Source organism: Aspergillus ambiguus (assembly GCF_047715705.1).
Source record: "Aspergillus ambiguus strain CBS 117.58 unplaced genomic scaffold BDV59scaffold_21, whole genome shotgun sequence".
NCBI lineage: Eukaryota > Fungi > Ascomycota > Eurotiomycetes > Eurotiales > Aspergillaceae > Aspergillus > Aspergillus ambiguus.
The window spans coordinates 181,579-196,397 of NW_027395534.1; the positions used below are offsets into that span (position 1 = coordinate 181,579).

At 53.7% G+C, this 14,819-nt stretch overlaps 8 protein-coding genes across 8 annotated transcripts; 5 read left to right on the top strand and 3 right to left on the bottom strand.

The window, feature by feature from the left end:
* Window positions 1-173: 173 nt before the first annotated feature.
* BDV59DRAFT_180714 (deoxyhypusine synthase) lies at window positions 174-2,201 on the top strand. The gene is made up of 2 exons (XM_073690109.1): window positions 174-609; window positions 679-2,201. Exons 1-2 carry the CDS (start codon window positions 385-387, stop codon window positions 1,552-1,554), a joined length of 1,101 nt encoding a protein of 366 aa, XP_073546806.1. The 5' UTR covers window positions 174-384; the 3' UTR covers window positions 1,555-2,201.
* On the top strand, window positions 1,927-6,271 carry BDV59DRAFT_56986 (putative MATH and UCH domain protein). Its single transcript, XM_073696653.1, has 4 exons — window positions 1,927-2,622; window positions 2,675-4,759; window positions 4,811-5,444; window positions 5,497-6,271. The coding sequence occupies exons 1-4, from the start codon at window positions 2,298-2,300 to the stop codon at window positions 6,071-6,073; spliced, it is 3,621 nt and encodes a 1,206-aa protein (XP_073546807.1). The 5' UTR covers window positions 1,927-2,297; the 3' UTR covers window positions 6,074-6,271.
* A 4-nt stretch (window positions 6,272-6,275) lies between these two features.
* Window positions 6,276-8,692, bottom strand: BDV59DRAFT_180716 (rRNA (cytosine-C5-)-methyltransferase NOP2). Its single transcript, XM_073690110.1, has one exon. It carries the CDS (start codon window positions 8,625-8,627, stop codon window positions 6,435-6,437), a length of 2,193 nt encoding a protein of 730 aa, XP_073546808.1. The 5' UTR covers window positions 8,628-8,692; the 3' UTR covers window positions 6,276-6,434.
* A 189-nt stretch (window positions 8,693-8,881) lies between these two features.
* BDV59DRAFT_180717 (uncharacterized protein) lies at window positions 8,882-9,879 on the top strand. The gene is made up of 2 exons (XM_073690111.1): window positions 8,882-9,006; window positions 9,078-9,879. Exons 1-2 carry the CDS (start codon window positions 8,896-8,898, stop codon window positions 9,645-9,647), a joined length of 681 nt encoding a protein of 226 aa, XP_073546809.1. The 5' UTR covers window positions 8,882-8,895; the 3' UTR covers window positions 9,648-9,879.
* A 14-nt stretch (window positions 9,880-9,893) lies between these two features.
* BDV59DRAFT_180718 (fungal specific transcription factor domain-containing protein) lies at window positions 9,894-10,782 on the top strand. Its single transcript, XM_073690112.1, has 2 exons — window positions 9,894-10,196; window positions 10,249-10,782. The coding sequence occupies exons 1-2, from the start codon at window positions 9,915-9,917 to the stop codon at window positions 10,609-10,611; spliced, it is 645 nt and encodes a 214-aa protein (XP_073546810.1). The 5' UTR covers window positions 9,894-9,914; the 3' UTR covers window positions 10,612-10,782.
* On the top strand, window positions 10,499-11,739 carry BDV59DRAFT_57007 (fungal specific transcription factor domain-containing protein). The gene is made up of 2 exons (XM_073696655.1): window positions 10,499-11,605; window positions 11,675-11,739. Exon 1 carries the CDS (start codon window positions 10,753-10,755, stop codon window positions 11,596-11,598), a length of 846 nt encoding a protein of 281 aa, XP_073546811.1. The 5' UTR covers window positions 10,499-10,752; the 3' UTR covers window positions 11,599-11,605; window positions 11,675-11,739.
* Window positions 11,729-13,285, bottom strand: BDV59DRAFT_208737 (MFS transporter; the record flags this gene model as incomplete). Its single annotated transcript, XM_073695265.1, has 1 exon — window positions 11,729-13,285. The coding sequence occupies one exon, from the start codon at window positions 13,283-13,285 to the stop codon at window positions 11,729-11,731; it is 1,557 nt and encodes a 518-aa protein (XP_073546812.1).
* Window positions 13,286-13,738: 453 nt separating this feature from the next.
* On the bottom strand, window positions 13,739-14,795 carry BDV59DRAFT_202946 (aldo/keto reductase family protein; the record flags this gene model as incomplete). The annotated part of the gene is made up of 2 exons (XM_073694170.1): window positions 13,739-14,688; window positions 14,738-14,795. The coding sequence occupies 2 exons, from the start codon at window positions 14,793-14,795 to the stop codon at window positions 13,739-13,741; spliced, it is 1,008 nt and encodes a 335-aa protein (XP_073546813.1).
* Between the last annotated feature and the right edge of the window lie 24 nt (window positions 14,796-14,819).

Genomic DNA, 14,819 nt, shown 5'->3' on the forward strand with positions numbered 1-14,819 from the left:
GAGAGAGGAGGAAGAATTGGAAGACAAGAGGGCATTCCCCAGTCCGTCCAGCACGCTAGTCATCTTCATGGTTTAGCGTGCCCATCGGCAGCATTCTTAATTGTTTTTGGGGAATCGAAATCAATCAATTAAATTAATTGAAGATGGTGCCTGAGGCGGTTTTTATGCCTGGGGCATCAGTTCTGTTGGAGGATATATTCCTCAGGCACCAATCATCGTGACTTTTCCCCGCCAATCACCGACTTCAGATTCAAGTGCAAGAATTCTTTCCCTCCAGCAGACAGCCACAAGAACAGCGTCCAGCACTACTCGCCCTCCTCTCCTTGCCTCTGCCTTCAGTCCCTTTTCCTCCTCATCCTCTTTCACTCCTTCGACCTCTCCACCATGGCCTCCCAATCCAACCCCGCCGATGCCCCTCCTTCCTCCGCAACCGACGCCGTTTTGGTCGCCTCCGAGCCCATCCCCGAAGGCACCCATGAGGTCCATGGCGTTGATTTCGACAAGTTTCAAGGTCGGGACATCACTGTCGCCGAATTGGTCGACAATATGAAATACATGGGGTTCCAGGGCAGTGCTGTGGCCGAGGCCACCCGCATCATCAATAACATGGTAGGCCGTCTGAAGCTGAACCAGAATTATGTATCATATCTTAGAACTAACCATCAACTTTCTGGATAGCGCGCCTATCGTCATCCGGAAACTGGCGAGAAAACGACCATTTTCCTCGGATACACCTCCAACCTCATTTCGTCCGGTCTCCGTGATACTATCCGCTACCTCGTTCGCCATGGCCACGTCTCTGCCATTGTCACCACCGCTGGAGGAGTCGAGGAAGACCTGATCAAGTGTCTCGCCCCCACCTACATGGGCTCTTTCACTTCTCCTGGCGCCGGACTACGGGCCAAGGGTCTCAACCGAATCGGAAATCTTGTCGTCCCCAACAGTAACTACTGTGCCTTTGAAGACTGGTTGGTCCCCATCTTGGACCGCATGGTGGAGGAGCAAGAGGCCGCCAAGAAGAAAGCCCTCGAAACCGGAAACGAGGAGGATGAGCTACACTGGACGCCAAGCCGCATCATCGAACGATTGGGCCGCGAGATCAACCATGAGGACTCGGTGCTCTACTGGGCCGCCCGCAACAACATCCCTATATTCTGTCCTGCCCTGACCGATGGCTCCCTGGGAGACATGATGTACTTCCACACCTATCGGTCCTCGCCGCTGCGACTCCGCGTGGACATCGTCGATGATGTGCGACGCATCAACACCATGGCTGTCCGCGCGGCTCGTGCGGGGATGATTATTCTCGGAGGCGGGGTGATCAAACATCACATTGCGAATGCTTGTCTGATGCGAAACGGCGCGGAACACGCAGTGTATGTGAACACGGCGCAGGAGTTCGATGGCAGCGATGCGGGTGCCCGCCCGGACGAAGCAATCAGTTGGGGAAAGATCAAGGCCGATGGAGAGTCCGTCAAAGTGTATGCGGAGGCGACAGTGGTGTTTCCCCTCATGGTCGCTGCCTCGTTTGCGCGAGCAGAAGCCCAAAACTAAGACTAGTGATACCGATGCGACCGCGAAAGAAACCGATCAAGTCGGATCTGGCTTTTCGTTTACCCTTACTTTCTTCGGAGTCTCTTTTCGGGGGGGCTTCTACCGACGAGAAACGGCGCCCATTGATGGATCTGCGGTGGAAATCCAGTCGTTGTGGCGGGAGACCCACCCCACCACAGAGACGGACAAAACGAGATGGCAGAAATTCTAGAAGGATGGCAAACCGGATGATGGACTCCGACCGAGGCGATTAACCACCGAAAGAATTGCCCAACTGGGGCTCAGGGGAGCCAACCACCGTAGGCTTGACGGCCGCAAAGCCGGGGCGGCGACAAGGCGATGGAGGAGACGAATGGGATGAAGGAAAAGAAGAGGTTCGGGTGGAGCAGTTCCACAGAATCCTATTGGGGTCGAGAAAGACAATCGAGGTGAAGTGGCGAGGGCATATTTATATAGATCGATAGAGGGAAATCCTCGATACCATCGATGCATTCGTGACAAACAGCGGTGTGCACCCCGTGATCTGGCAGCCTCATTCTTTTCTTTTTCTGCCTCGTACATCTCTCTCTCTCTCTCTCTCTTCTCCTCTTCTCCTCTCTCTTCTCTTCTCCACGTCATCATTCGTTCTCTGATTCCCTCGTTTCATCTCTTCGCCATTCTTTCTCTCCCTTCTCCCCCGTCTGATAAGAGCTCCTTATCGACCCCTCCGTCCTCTATACATATTCGCACATCATCTATACATCATGGATACGAATCAACAACCGACATCTGTCGTCGTTGAACACGCCCCTCCTCCCATCACCCTCACTGTCGATAACACCACAGACATGCCGGTCGATCCAACACCTAACGACACCACGCACCCCCCTCCGGCCTCCACAGACCCCACCACACAAGATCAGCCACAGAATTCCCTTCAGGCTGACACGCCAGCGCCACCTCGACCTCAGCCTCCCGACCTAGAACATGCCTTTTGGGCCGAAATGGAAGAGGATACCTCGGTGCCGGATGAGGCTGAGATGAGGGAGATCGAGTCGGCCGCGGATGGAGACTACAGTGCCTACGAGTGTATGCTTCCTCCGGCCCGTATGCATTGACCGGCGGCTAACCACAAGACCAGACGACTATTGGGAGAAGAACTTCCACCCTGATCTGGATGATCCTGAATACAGACCTGTCGAGAAAGCCCGCCTCACGTGGAAAGTCAAAGGCGTCCGTGGAACGAAAGAACACCCAAACCATGCCAAGATCATGCGCTCGCCCCCCGCATACATCGGAGGGTACTGGTGGACCATCAAGTTCTTCCCTCGTGGCAATAATGTGAACGCTTTGAGTATCTACATTGAATGCTCTCCCACAATGCCCATCCCAGATAAGACATTGCCGGATTCCGAATTCACCGTACGCCGAGGACCTGCCGACGCCGTCCTCCAGGACACTACCCCGGATCTCCACCTCAAGTTCCCTCAGAGCGAAGATACGGCGGCGTGGCTGGAAGACTACAAGACCCACTATCCGGCCGCCTCCAGCCAGTCCGCTCCCCCCACCCATACCTGGCGTGTGTCTGCTCAGATTGGTGTGATTTTGTATAACCCAGAGGAGCCACGTACCGGCTGGATGCAATCTTCTTGTCATCAGTTTAACCCCCACAATCTCGACTGGGGCTGGACGAATTTCCACGGTCCTTGGGACCAGATCCATCGCCGTCAGCGAGGTCAGCGCCAGGCATTGCTTCGGAATGATACGTTGGCGTTTGATGCCTACATCCGTATAGTTGATGACCCCACACGGTCTCTCTGGTGGCACGCCAGCGATTCGGAGCCCACGTGGGACAGCCTGGGTCTGACGGGGTACCGACCCCTAGGCGACTCCGTCATCAACCACAGCGCCGAAGTGGCGGGTTTGGCTACATGGGTCCATATGGCACCCTTCTGCAACATCATTCAAAACGCCAACGTCCTAGAGCACCTCTACAACTGTGATGTAAAGCCGAAGCCACTATGCGATGCATTGCAGAAGTTCCTCTGGCAACTTCGCTCCCGCGGTCAATCCTTGCAGTATGTGGACACCGACAGCATCACCTCGACTCTGCGAAATTTGCATGAGTATTCCAGCGATGTGTGTGAATTCTGGGAACGTTTGCGACGCACCCTTGAGCTGGAACTTGCGGGCACGGACGCCGTGAAGGACCTCGCTGCTCTCTTCGACAGCCCTTCCGTGGGAGATTTGCCTGCGGACGCACCTGTGAACACCATTCCTAGAGAGTTCAATTCCCGCATTTGTGTACCCGCCGATCAAGCGAAGACAACCAGCGAAGCTCTAGCTTGGTATCTGGATGCCAAGCCGGGTCGCTGGGCGTTGCCCCCGGTTCTGCACCTCGAACTGAGCCGTCAGAGGCTGGACAAGGCAGCCCGCCAGTGGAGGCTGTTGTACAATAAGGTCGACCTCGATGAGGAGCTGGATCTTACGCCGTGGTTGATGGATGGCCAGTGCGGCAAGTACGTTCTGTACGGCTACATCGTACATCGTGGCCGCCGTACGTCGGGCAAATTCTTCAGTATCCTCCGTCCTGGTGGTCCAGGAACTCGCTGGCTCGCCTTTGACGATGGCAGTGACAACCGCGTCGAATGCCTGACGCGGAAAACCGCCTTTGGCCCGCACCTTGGTCTGGATTCTTCGCAAAAGGTCGACCACAAGACTGGCCATGACGTTGCCATTGCTGTGATGTACATCCGTGGCGATGTTGTGCAGGACTACCTGCCAGGACCTCAGGGTCCGTGGGATGCTTCTCCTGCTCTGAAGGAGTATTACGAGACCGGGACCTATCCCGAGCCGAAGGCTGAAGATGGTCTCGCAGAGCAGGACGTCCAGGTGGAAGTATACTCGTCGCCCCAGTATGAAAAATTGGGCAGTCTGTTCGATACCTACGACCTGATGTCCCAGGCGAAGGCCGCCAACAACGTGATGTATTTGACGCTTCCTCGTGTCACAAACCTCAGCGAGCTTCGCAGGCGAATTGCGCTTTGGACAACTGCTGGCACAGAGAAGCCTGCCAACCCAGAGAACATCCGGCTCTGGCAGATCGGTCACACGCGTGATCGGTTTGGCCCGACACTCGCGTTCTCTCGAGTCTCGGATTTGGCGACTAAATTGGACCAACCACAATCCGGCCCTGCTCGTTTCTGGATGCAAGTCGTCTCCGACGGTCAGTCAATCTGTATCAACTTAAGTGGACGCTCTGCTAACATTTTCACAGGGGATGCCAAGTATTTTGCCATGTCCGATCCTCCTGAGATGACGGCTCGTGAGAACAAGCCAGAAGAAGCGATCGTGGAGCGATCGGGTGCGGAATCTTCTGATGAAAGACTGTCCTCTCCTGAGGTCGAAGTTGGACAAGCAGGCTCCTCAGGTACCGTGTCTGTGCAGACCCCGGCCGTCGTCGCTCCACCTACCTCGGTCCCTACCTCTGATGCTGGCCTTGCGGATAACGCTCCTGTGGACGATACCGCCAATGAGGCCGCCATTGCAGCCGCAATCGCAGAAGACGTTCAGCAAATGGAAACGGAGCCCATCGAGAGCCAAAACGAATCACAGGTGATTCCTACGGAGCCGGAAATCCTTCTCCCCGTCGAACACGTCTACTACTTTATCCAACTGTTCGACGTCGAGGCGCAAGCCCTGCGTACCGTGGGATCATTCTTCTCGCGTAGGGAAGAAAACATTAAGACTGCTGTGCGGAAACACCTACAATGGGCTCCTATGAAGGACTTCCAAGTGTGGCAACGCGTCGATGGCACCACTGTAACGACGCTATCCTCTGCGGAAACATTCCAGATATTTGTACCTGATGGCACGTGCTTCATCATTGGTGATAAGCTTAATAAGGACCGGTAAGATTGAAACAGCTCTCAATCTGAAAGAGTCAATACTAATACCCTACAGACGTGCAAGACTGAACATAGAAGGTCTCTTCGGCAATCCTGACCAGCTCGTCCGCTACCTGTGGGCTGAGTCGCGCAATCACCCAACCAAGGCCTTCACGGGCACCAAGACCATCGAGGCTACGTTCACAGGCGACTACTACAGCGGCGAGTTCCAAAAAGGATACTATCACGGAAAGGGCAAGCATGTCTCTGATCTGGGTGCCACCTACAACGGGGACTTTGTCCTCGGAAAGCGACACGGTCGCGGGCTTATGGAGTACCCCACCGGTGATACATATGACGGCGACTGGTTCGAGAACCAGTGCCACGGACAAGGCACGTTCGTCGAGAAGAAGACTGGCAACAAATATGTTGGCGGATATAAAGACGGCAAGCGTCACGGCCGCGGCATTAGCTACTGGGAGGTCGCGGACGAGGAGATGGACCTGTGTCAGATCTGCTACAGCGAGGAGCAGGATGCGCTTTTTTACGACTGTGGGCATGTCTGCGCGTGCGTTGCCTGCGCCCGTCAGGTCGACATCTGCCCGATTTGTCGCAAGAACATTCTTAACGTGGTCAAGATCTACCGCACGTGAGCGGGATAGGGCGATCTGTTATACGCGCTGGAACGTGTGGAGTTGATTCCTATATTTCGATGCATCATTGGAGAATATCGGCATACCCCGGACTTTCAAGATATGGCTTATCCTTGATTGATGTTATAAGCGAGATTAGATCTGATTGTCATGCTTTTAAAGAATCTGCGCAGACACTGCTTAGTTTGGATAGAGAATGTAAACCGTCAGTGGTATCTATATTCGGACCAGCTAGCTATCTACTGCTAATTGGAGAATCAAATATGCGCCATCCGTATCAGAACACGAAGAATGCTTTTTTTCAAACCAGGGAGAATTGACAAGATTGATTATACAGAGATCACACCAGCGCGAGGATAGTCTATTTGGCGGGCTTCTTGCCCTTGCCCTGGCTGTGAATCTGCTTCTTGCCCTTCCCCTTCGGAGAAGACTGTGTCTTCTCGACAGAAGGTTTCTCTGCATCCTCCTTGGCTTCCTTCTTCGCCTTCTTCTTCGCCTCGGGGGCGGCATCGCTAGCCTTCTCAGCAGGCAAATCCTTCTTGGGCGACTTTCCCGGCTTGTTCAGCACCGCCTTAGGGTTCAAACCCTTGCGACGCAGACGATTGCGCTCCGCGCGTGCAATGCGTTCCGCATCTTCGTCTTCCTCGAACGGCCCGAATGTACCTCCCTCGGCATCCATAACGGTTCCATCCTCATCAGCAATGGGCGTCTTGTCGACCAGCTCCTCGTCCGTCGTATCGGCGGACTCGGCCGGCTTGCTCGTGGCCGGAGCGGAAGCCGCCGCGCCCTCAGCGCCCGGCTTAGCCGCCGGCGTGGGACCAATCTTCTTAAATTTGGAGACGAAGAAACCGTCGACGTTCTCGCGGTGCGGGAAGTACCGCCGGGTGAGGGTCATCTTGGGGTCGAAGTGCTTGCCCATGTAGTTGGTGAAGCCGGGCGAGCCAAAGTCACCCAGGCCGGTGTCGACGAGCTTGACATTGGGGCGCTTCTTGAGCGCATACTGCACGACGGCCTCGTTCTCCTCGACCGTCACGCTACACGTCGAGTAGACGATGTAGCCGCCGGTCTTGGACGAGTGGTCGACCGAGTCAATGGCCGCGAGGAGCAGCTGGCGCTGCATGTGCGGGATCGCGAGGAAGTCGCGCTCGTTCTTGTTCGTCTTGACACCCGGGTCCTTGGAGATGACGCCCGTGCCAGTGCAAGGCGCGTCGAGAAGCACACGGTCGAACCCACCCATCGCCTTGGGGAACGCCGTGCGCGCGTCCAGATTCGTCACGATCGTGTTCTTGCACCCCAGTCGGTGGATGTTACCGATCAGACCCTTCGCACGCGGCTTGCTGGCATCGTTGGCGATCACGCAGCCCGTGTTGCGCATCAGCGCCGAGATGTACGTTGTCTTACCGCCGGGCGCGGCAGCCATGTCGAGAATGCGCTCCTCCGGCTGCGGGGCGAGAGCCATGACGGGGAGGAAGGACGACGCCGCTTGCAGGATGTAGTGGCCTGCTAGGTACTCGGGCGTGGCACCGAGCGGCACGGCGGACTCGAACACCTGCAGGCCGACCTTGGACCACTTTCCAACGGGCTCGAGCACCACACCACGGTTGATAAGAGCCTGCGCGAGGGACCGACGGTTCGTACGGAGGGTGTTTGTGCGGATAACGACGGGGCGGGGCGTTTCGTTGGCTTCGAAGAAGGCGAAAGCCTCCATGGGCGTGAAGAGGTTGAGGAGCTTTTCGGCCAGGAACGGCGTGTATCCGTAGTAGGTGCAGATGTCGTTCAACATCAGCTGCAGGTAGTCGGCGCGGGACTTACCCGGTTGGCCTAGCGTCTTGAGGTCGCCCAGAATTCGGATCGTGTCTGTGATGCGGGTGCGGAGCAATTGCAGGTCGGGGGCGAGGCCGTGGCCAGCGACAGCCTCAGCGTCTCCGAAGACGTCTGGTCCAGCGATGTTGGTCTGAAGCGCGGCCTCCTTCAGTTCTTGCTCGGCTTCCTCTTCTTCCAGTTGCTTGGCGGCGTCGAGTTTACGGGACAGCCCTGCGATGTTGGCAGCAGTCAACTTTTCCTCGGCGTCGGACTCCTCATCATCGGAGAACATGTTGGCGCGAGGGTGGTCTTCTTCGTCGGAGTCCATGAAGGAAGCGTTCTCGTCACCGGAATCTCCTTCCTCCTGGCTATCCATAGATCCATCACTGATGTCGTCCAGGTCACCGAACTCGTCTGCCATTCCATCGTCGAGCCCGGACATTTCCTCATCGTCTTCTTCCTCGTCCGAGTCCGCAAAAAGCTGTTTCTTCTGGGTAGCCTTCTCCTTGGGCTTTTCTTTGGCTTCTGTCGTAGACTTGACGGTCTTTCCATTCGTAGCAGCGGCATCAGTCTTCTTCTTCGACACCTTTTTCACCGGCTCATCGTCCTCAACGGCAGCTCTTCTCCGCTTCGCGCCCGACTCGGGTTTGGACTCAGGCTCTCCGGCCTTGCGCTTCTTGATTGTCGTGATCTTCGACTCGTCAAGCGGAGCCGGGGGGCCCTGCTTCTTCATGCGACGGCCCTTACCCATGGTGAAATGCGAGTGTGGCAGGGTATATAGAAAAAAGGATGGGTTGAGTTGATCGAGACGCTCTGGAAATCTCCCGCTTTTTTTTCCCTTTTCCAATTTTTTTCTGCTGAAGGCGGTCACTGCTGGCAGAAGCTTTTGGTAGGCGGTGAGCCTCGGACAGCTTGAGGCGCCCCACTCTTTCTGCCTTGGTGCCTGAGGAATTGCGGGATATTCACCGTCGTCTCTCGCTCTGTTGTTCTTCTCTACATCTTTCCAATCTCCCGCAACCATGACCGAACTCACCTTCATAAAGTCCTACCTTGCCTCGTTGGACTCGCGTCCAGTCAAACTTTCCGCCGATTATGTCTTCGACCCTGAACGAGTCGGGCTTCGCGTCCCGGTACGTCCAAATGCGATGAACACCGCATGCTGTGCTTGTCATTCAACGTATTAGTACTAACTCAGACGCAGTACCTCCTCCCCCGTCTGCAAGCTCCTCATCCGGAAATGGCGAAGAAAGTCAAGCCCGCTATGGCTCCCGGGTCCTCGAAGTCTATTACCGTGCGCCTGAAGTCCGCTCGCAACCCCACCCTCGAATTCACCGTTCCAAATGCGCCCCTGGCCACGACTTCCGTCCAGGATCTCAAGGATGCCGTGCAGGCTCGCGTGGTCACTGCGCAGGATGGCACCGTTTCTCTGGATAAGATCAAGATTCTTTACAAGCGCAAGCCGGTGACTGGGAAGACGATCGCCGAGATCTTGTCAGACGAACCGCAGATGCTGGCCGGCGGAAAGGAGGTTGAGTTTGGAGTCATGATCATGGGCGGCGCAAAGGTTGTTGAGGCGGACATGACAAGTTCCCCTGAGCAGCCTGACTCTGGAGCGCCGAAGCCGGCTGTTGGCCCTAGCGGAGAGGCCGTATTGGAAACGCAGGCGTTCTGGGACGATCTTGAGGGCTTCTTGGAACAGAGGGTGAAAGATACAGGAGAGGCGGTGAAGCTGAAAGTACTATTTAAGAACGCTTGGGCGTCGAGTCGGTGATGATCTACAATGCTGGGAATAATGCATTGATACCTGGCCCAGGATATATGAGATGAGATATTTCGCATTTGAGGTTCGGATTTGTCTTAATGAACAGGGCATAATTGGACTGAATTAAACAACTTCTATGCAACTTCTGGCCATTGAATGCTCTTGTAGCTTTAGTGGTAGGATTCACATGACTAGGGCAAAACTACTTAGATCAAGATAGCAATTTACCCCGCAAGTCTTGACTCATATCCAGCACATTACACAACTCGGGGCATAATGGGTGAGGAAAATGACGAGTTAAACTGCAAATTAACACGCCTGGAGAAAATTGTTGAATCATTCCAACAAAGTAATAGCGGTACATCAGCCCCTGTGACTGTTGACGGGCAACGTTCTCATACTCCCACGCAGCATCGGCAACGCCCTCATTCGAAACACCAAAAGTATGGCCCAGCAGTCAGAGTGGCCCACCATATGTCAGGGGAGTTTGGAAGGATGCTGAAAGGCGAAGAGATGGCCTATATCCGCAGGAGGTTGGGGTGTCAACTCGTTGACATGGTCCGTATGCTCATCACCGTGTGGTTCCTATCCAACTGACGAGACGATACAGGATTCTTCATATCAAAGAGAGATCCACATTGGATCACCGCTTGATGGAGATGCTCTATACGGGCGCGATCCTTCGCCCTTAATAGCCGGTACAACCACTGCACCGTTGCCCTCCACCGGCCTATTTCCAAGCCCAACGCAGGTCTTTATTCTCTGGGATGTCTATCAGGAAAAAGTGGCGCCTGTTGTCCCAATTATCCACAAACCAAGCTTTCAATCACTCTTGATGGAGACGTCTGCATCTCCAGAGACGCTAAGTCTGGATCAACGGGCCCTTTGCCTCGCAGTGTTCTTTTCTTCCCTGATCAGCATGTCCAACGAACACTGTATTCGAGACCTAGACCGTTCTCGGCATCAGCTTTAAACTGTCTACAGACAAGCCATCAGGGCCACATTCGCACAAGCGAGAGTATTCGAAACCCGAAATTTCACGCTCCTCCAAGCCTTTGTGCTCTACCTCTCATCCGCTCGAAAGCATATAGAAGATTCTGCATACGTCTGGGCAATGGCGACAGTAGTAATGCGCCTGGCCAGGAATATGGATCTTCACCTGGATGGGGAGCCCTATGGTCTAGACACGTTTCAGGTGGAGATGCGGCGGCGGCTCTGGTGGCACATTTGCTTGCTGGATCTGTGGTGCTCAGAGGACCAAGGCACCGATTCAGAAGTCCTAAACATACCATTCGACACGAAGATCCCGCTTAATATCAACGACGGAGACATCGTTCAGGGTTCTAATCTACCTGTTACAGACAGAACCGGAATTACTGAGATGACCTTCGCCAGCATACGGTATGAATCAATCGCAGCCATCCGAAGAATGAAGCAAAACTTGGACTCAAGCCCGTGCACTCTGAATAACAATTGTCAATGCAAGTCTAAATGGGCCGAGGCCGTTCAGAGCTTGAGCCAACGAGTCTGGTCCGAATATATTTCACACTGCAGCCCCATAGATCCAGCCAGCCGACTATATATCGGTCTCGCGAAGACGGTACCCAAGATATCTTTCGTGATTCACCAGCCAGTCTTTGGGCCGGCATTAGTCGACCTCAATACTCTAGATTGGATTTTCCTAGCGGCAGTTGAAGCGGTTGAGTTCTGTCGCTTCATCGATTCCTTTCCCGTGACTGCGAAGTGGAACTGGTACTTTCGCCAGAGTTCGTCCCGATGGTATCTGTTGACCTTTCTCCTGACTGAGCTCTGTGTGCGGCCACCGTGTCCCTCGGTGGAGCGCGCATGGATTGCGGTAAACTCAGTCTATCGGGAGTGGGGCTTGATGGGGTCAAAGAGTGAGTGGCAGACAGTATTCAAACTTATGCAGCGAGCACAAGCGCTTCGAACTGGTGCATAGAGCAAGTGTATGTTGATCTATCTATGATTTCAGCAGCAGCTGTTGTGGTCAATCCCACTGATCGAAACTTCTATAGAAAGTACGCCGCCTGTATGACCATGCAATATCCGAAGCTGGTCGGTCTTCGACTTTACTTCTCCCTCGATGCATCATCATTCGTGTCTTCCATGATCTTCTGGATGTAGGCTTCTGACTGTGCCGCAAATCTGCAACGTTCTCTAATTGCTCTGCCATACCGGTAGAAAAGAAATGGGAATGGCATACAAGCAACCGTCAGGAATGCAGGAATGGAGGACCCCCAATGGATACCGAGTCCATCATACATGTACGTCGTGAATAACGGGGAACATGCTGCGAACACCGACCGAAGTGTCGCGTTAGCAGCCAGAACTGACGCAGCGAAGATTGTGTAGGCGTCTATTAGGTAGCTCGTTATCCCCAAATATATCAGCAAGATTCCAAATCCAAAGGGCACTCCTGCAGCGATGCTGGCCATCCAGTGGATCGAAGGGCTATTTGTCCAGGCGAACCAAAAGAGTCCTACTGGAATACAGACAGCCGACAGCATTACAGGAGGCAAGCGTGACTCGGGGGGAGCAAAGCCTCCGTGTCGGTCCATGTCTTTAAGATATCTTGTGTTGTCCGGGATGGTATAGGCTGTAGCAATCAGCATGCCAACCATTATACCCATGAAGCCCAGTCCACCGATCCCTTGGTTCCAGCCACGCCCCTCCTGATAGACAATTGGGAAGGCTGCGAACATCATGAACAGTGCTCCGTAGATGATGGCAATGTAGACTGACAAGATGAGGACAATTGGTTCCCGCAACAGAAGGATCCACGGACGGGACAGAGACTTCAGGAACATTTGCTTCAGCGACACTGCCTCTGGCTGATCGACATCAAGCTTCGTCCGGTATATCTTTCCAGTCATTTGTGATAGTCGCTCGGCTCGTCGTCGCAGAAGGACTGGGGCGTACGTCTCTGGCACGAAAAATGCCATGATCAACCAAAGTAGGCCAGCAAAAACGGAGAGGAAACCCTCCACCCATCTCCAGCCAGCACTCATCCCCAGGAATCCTCCCACCGTCGGTCCTAGAACGGGCCCCATAAAGGGAGCAGCTGCGAAAAGGCTCAATGCAAGACCTCTATATCTGGCTGTCGTCATATCACTGATCACGCCTCCCGCGTTTGTTAACGGGGAAGATCCGAAGGCTCCGGCGAGAAACCGAAGGATTAGCAAGGTCCATATATTTTGGGCCCCAGCGCATCCGGCAAGCAAAGCAGTCATGGCACCGAACGAGAGGAAGAAAGGCAATTGACGGCCAATAGATTCACTGAGAGGTGCCCACACAAAGGGGCCCAAGGCGAATCCAAGAACAAAAAGCGACAGTCCCAGTGTAGCTACTTCTGTTCCCACATCGAAATGCTCCATGACCTGCTTGATGGAGCCGGAATATGCTGACGACGCAAGAGCGATGCCCAGGGTAGCGATGGAAACAATGCAAGTAATCCCCACCTTGCTTCTGACTGAGAAGTTCATGGGGTTTCTTGTATCGTTTGGGAGCCAGGAAATAACGAACGGATCCTGTTCAGTTCCTAGTCCAGGGTATTGATGATTGATAACATCCTCGGTAACCACACCTTGGTCCAAGATCAGACGATGGTATGGGATATGTCGCACCATCTTAAATTTTTGGGCTCAACAACACTCTCCAACAGCGTCATCTGCTTGTTTCCTGTCTAGGCGGCACCGGTACCCAATATATGCGAGTATGTTCACCTTCGCAACCTCCATCCAATTTCTGTCCAGGACATCAAGTCAATTGGACGACAAGGTCCTTGCGCTGCCATTAAATATTGATTTGGCATCATTGGGTAAGGAATTCCAGTTCGGATCATCCAGCCGATGTGGTAACGAAGTTGTAACAAAGACCCTAGTATAGCTCGCCTCTATCGGAAACTCGGAACATACTACTAACGCAGCAGCCTCGGTTGGGCGGACTTAGCCTAATTAACTCCGCCAGATATAAAATGCTTACAATTACTATCCTTTTGCAAGATCATGAAGATACATGTTCGGTGGGGACGATGGACCTACATAGGTCTCTCTCGCTATATTAAAAAAAGGGTGTAACAACTAATGCCAGTAGTTTGGGGCGACGCCCTTCACACGTGGCCAGACCTCCTCCACAACCTGAACAACTTCATCTGGAAGCGGACCCTTCTCCAAATCCATCAGATTCGTCTCCAAGTGATTCACACTGCTCGCACCGATGATTATAGCGTCACCCAATTTCTCCTCGAGGAACGAATGATGCTTCAGCCACCTTAGCGCAATTTCACCATCACCAAGACCATGCTTTTCCGCACATGCATGTATAGCCTCCAGCGCATCGAAATATACATTATTCCAATATCTTTTCCGGTGTATACTGCCCTGCGCAATATGTGGATCGAAACGGGACCCGGCCTCGAAATCAGTCTGATCCCGCTTGTACCGTCCTGTCAAGAATCCGCCTGCTAGAGGCTGGAAAGCATACAGAGAGATGCCGTATTTGCGCAAGCATGGGAGCAACTCACCTTCGATACTCCGCTGCAGCACATGATATACACCCTGATAGACAGTTGGCATGATCCATCCGTTCTTTTTGCAGATTTCGCATATAGTGGCCACCTCCCAGGACATGTAGTTGCTGATCCCGAAGCGGGTGAAGTATCCCTCTTCATGAAGCTTATTTATTTCGCGGAGCGTGTCTTCGAAGGGAATGTTGCGGTCCGGTCCGTGGAGGTAAAACATGTCAATTTTAGTGGTTTGAAGAGCATCTAGGCTGTCGAGAAGACCGCGACGGATATCTTCTGGCCTGTGTGTATAGTTTTGGCTGAAAAACTGCTTTTTCCCGGTCGTGGGGTAAAGCTTTGTGTCCATTGTGATGCCCCGTTTTTGCCAATTCAATGTAGCGAGCATCTCCTCTGTGGATCCGCTGCCATAGATGCGAGCTGTATCGACTTCATTGTGGCCGCGGCTCTGGAAAGAATCGAGCATCCTAGACGCTACTTTGATATCATGTACACGAGCGCCGAGCGTGTCTTCTCATATTAACCATGTTCTCCCAGAGGGTGGTAGGTGTAGGCGCACCTGGTTTGCCAAAGGTCATGGCCCCGAACACGATTTTGAGATTGTTGTTGCGTGACATTTTTTCGGAGTATTGTTATCATGA

Excerpts from the sequence above, each read along its gene's own strand:
- BDV59DRAFT_180716 (XM_073690110.1), bottom strand. The coding sequence starts at position 8,627 with ATGGGTAAGGGCCGTCGCATGAAGAAGCAGGGCCCCCCGGCTCCGCTT.
- BDV59DRAFT_180718 (XM_073690112.1), top strand. The coding sequence starts at position 9,915 with ATGGGTGAGGAAAATGACGAGTTAAACTGCAAATTAACACGCCTGGAG. Across the intron at positions 10,197-10,248 it reads GGTGTCAACTCGTTGACATG|GATTCTTCATATCAAAGAGA; the intron begins GTCCGTATGCTC and ends GAGACGATACAG.
- BDV59DRAFT_57007 (XM_073696655.1), top strand. The coding sequence starts at position 10,753 with ATGGCGACAGTAGTAATGCGCCTGGCCAGGAATATGGATCTTCACCTG.
- BDV59DRAFT_56986 (XM_073696653.1), top strand. The coding sequence starts at position 2,298 with ATGGATACGAATCAACAACCGACATCTGTCGTCGTTGAACACGCCCCT. Across the intron at positions 4,760-4,810 it reads GATGCAAGTCGTCTCCGACG|GGGATGCCAAGTATTTTGCC; the intron begins GTCAGTCAATCT and ends ACATTTTCACAG. Across the intron at positions 5,445-5,496 it reads GATAAGCTTAATAAGGACCG|ACGTGCAAGACTGAACATAG; the intron begins GTAAGATTGAAA and ends AATACCCTACAG.
- BDV59DRAFT_180714 (XM_073690109.1), top strand. The coding sequence starts at position 385 with ATGGCCTCCCAATCCAACCCCGCCGATGCCCCTCCTTCCTCCGCAACC. Across the intron at positions 610-678 it reads CCCGCATCATCAATAACATG|CGCGCCTATCGTCATCCGGA; the intron begins GTAGGCCGTCTG and ends CTTTCTGGATAG.
- BDV59DRAFT_180717 (XM_073690111.1), top strand. The coding sequence starts at position 8,896 with ATGACCGAACTCACCTTCATAAAGTCCTACCTTGCCTCGTTGGACTCG. Across the intron at positions 9,007-9,077 it reads GAGTCGGGCTTCGCGTCCCG|TACCTCCTCCCCCGTCTGCA; the intron begins GTACGTCCAAAT and ends ACTCAGACGCAG.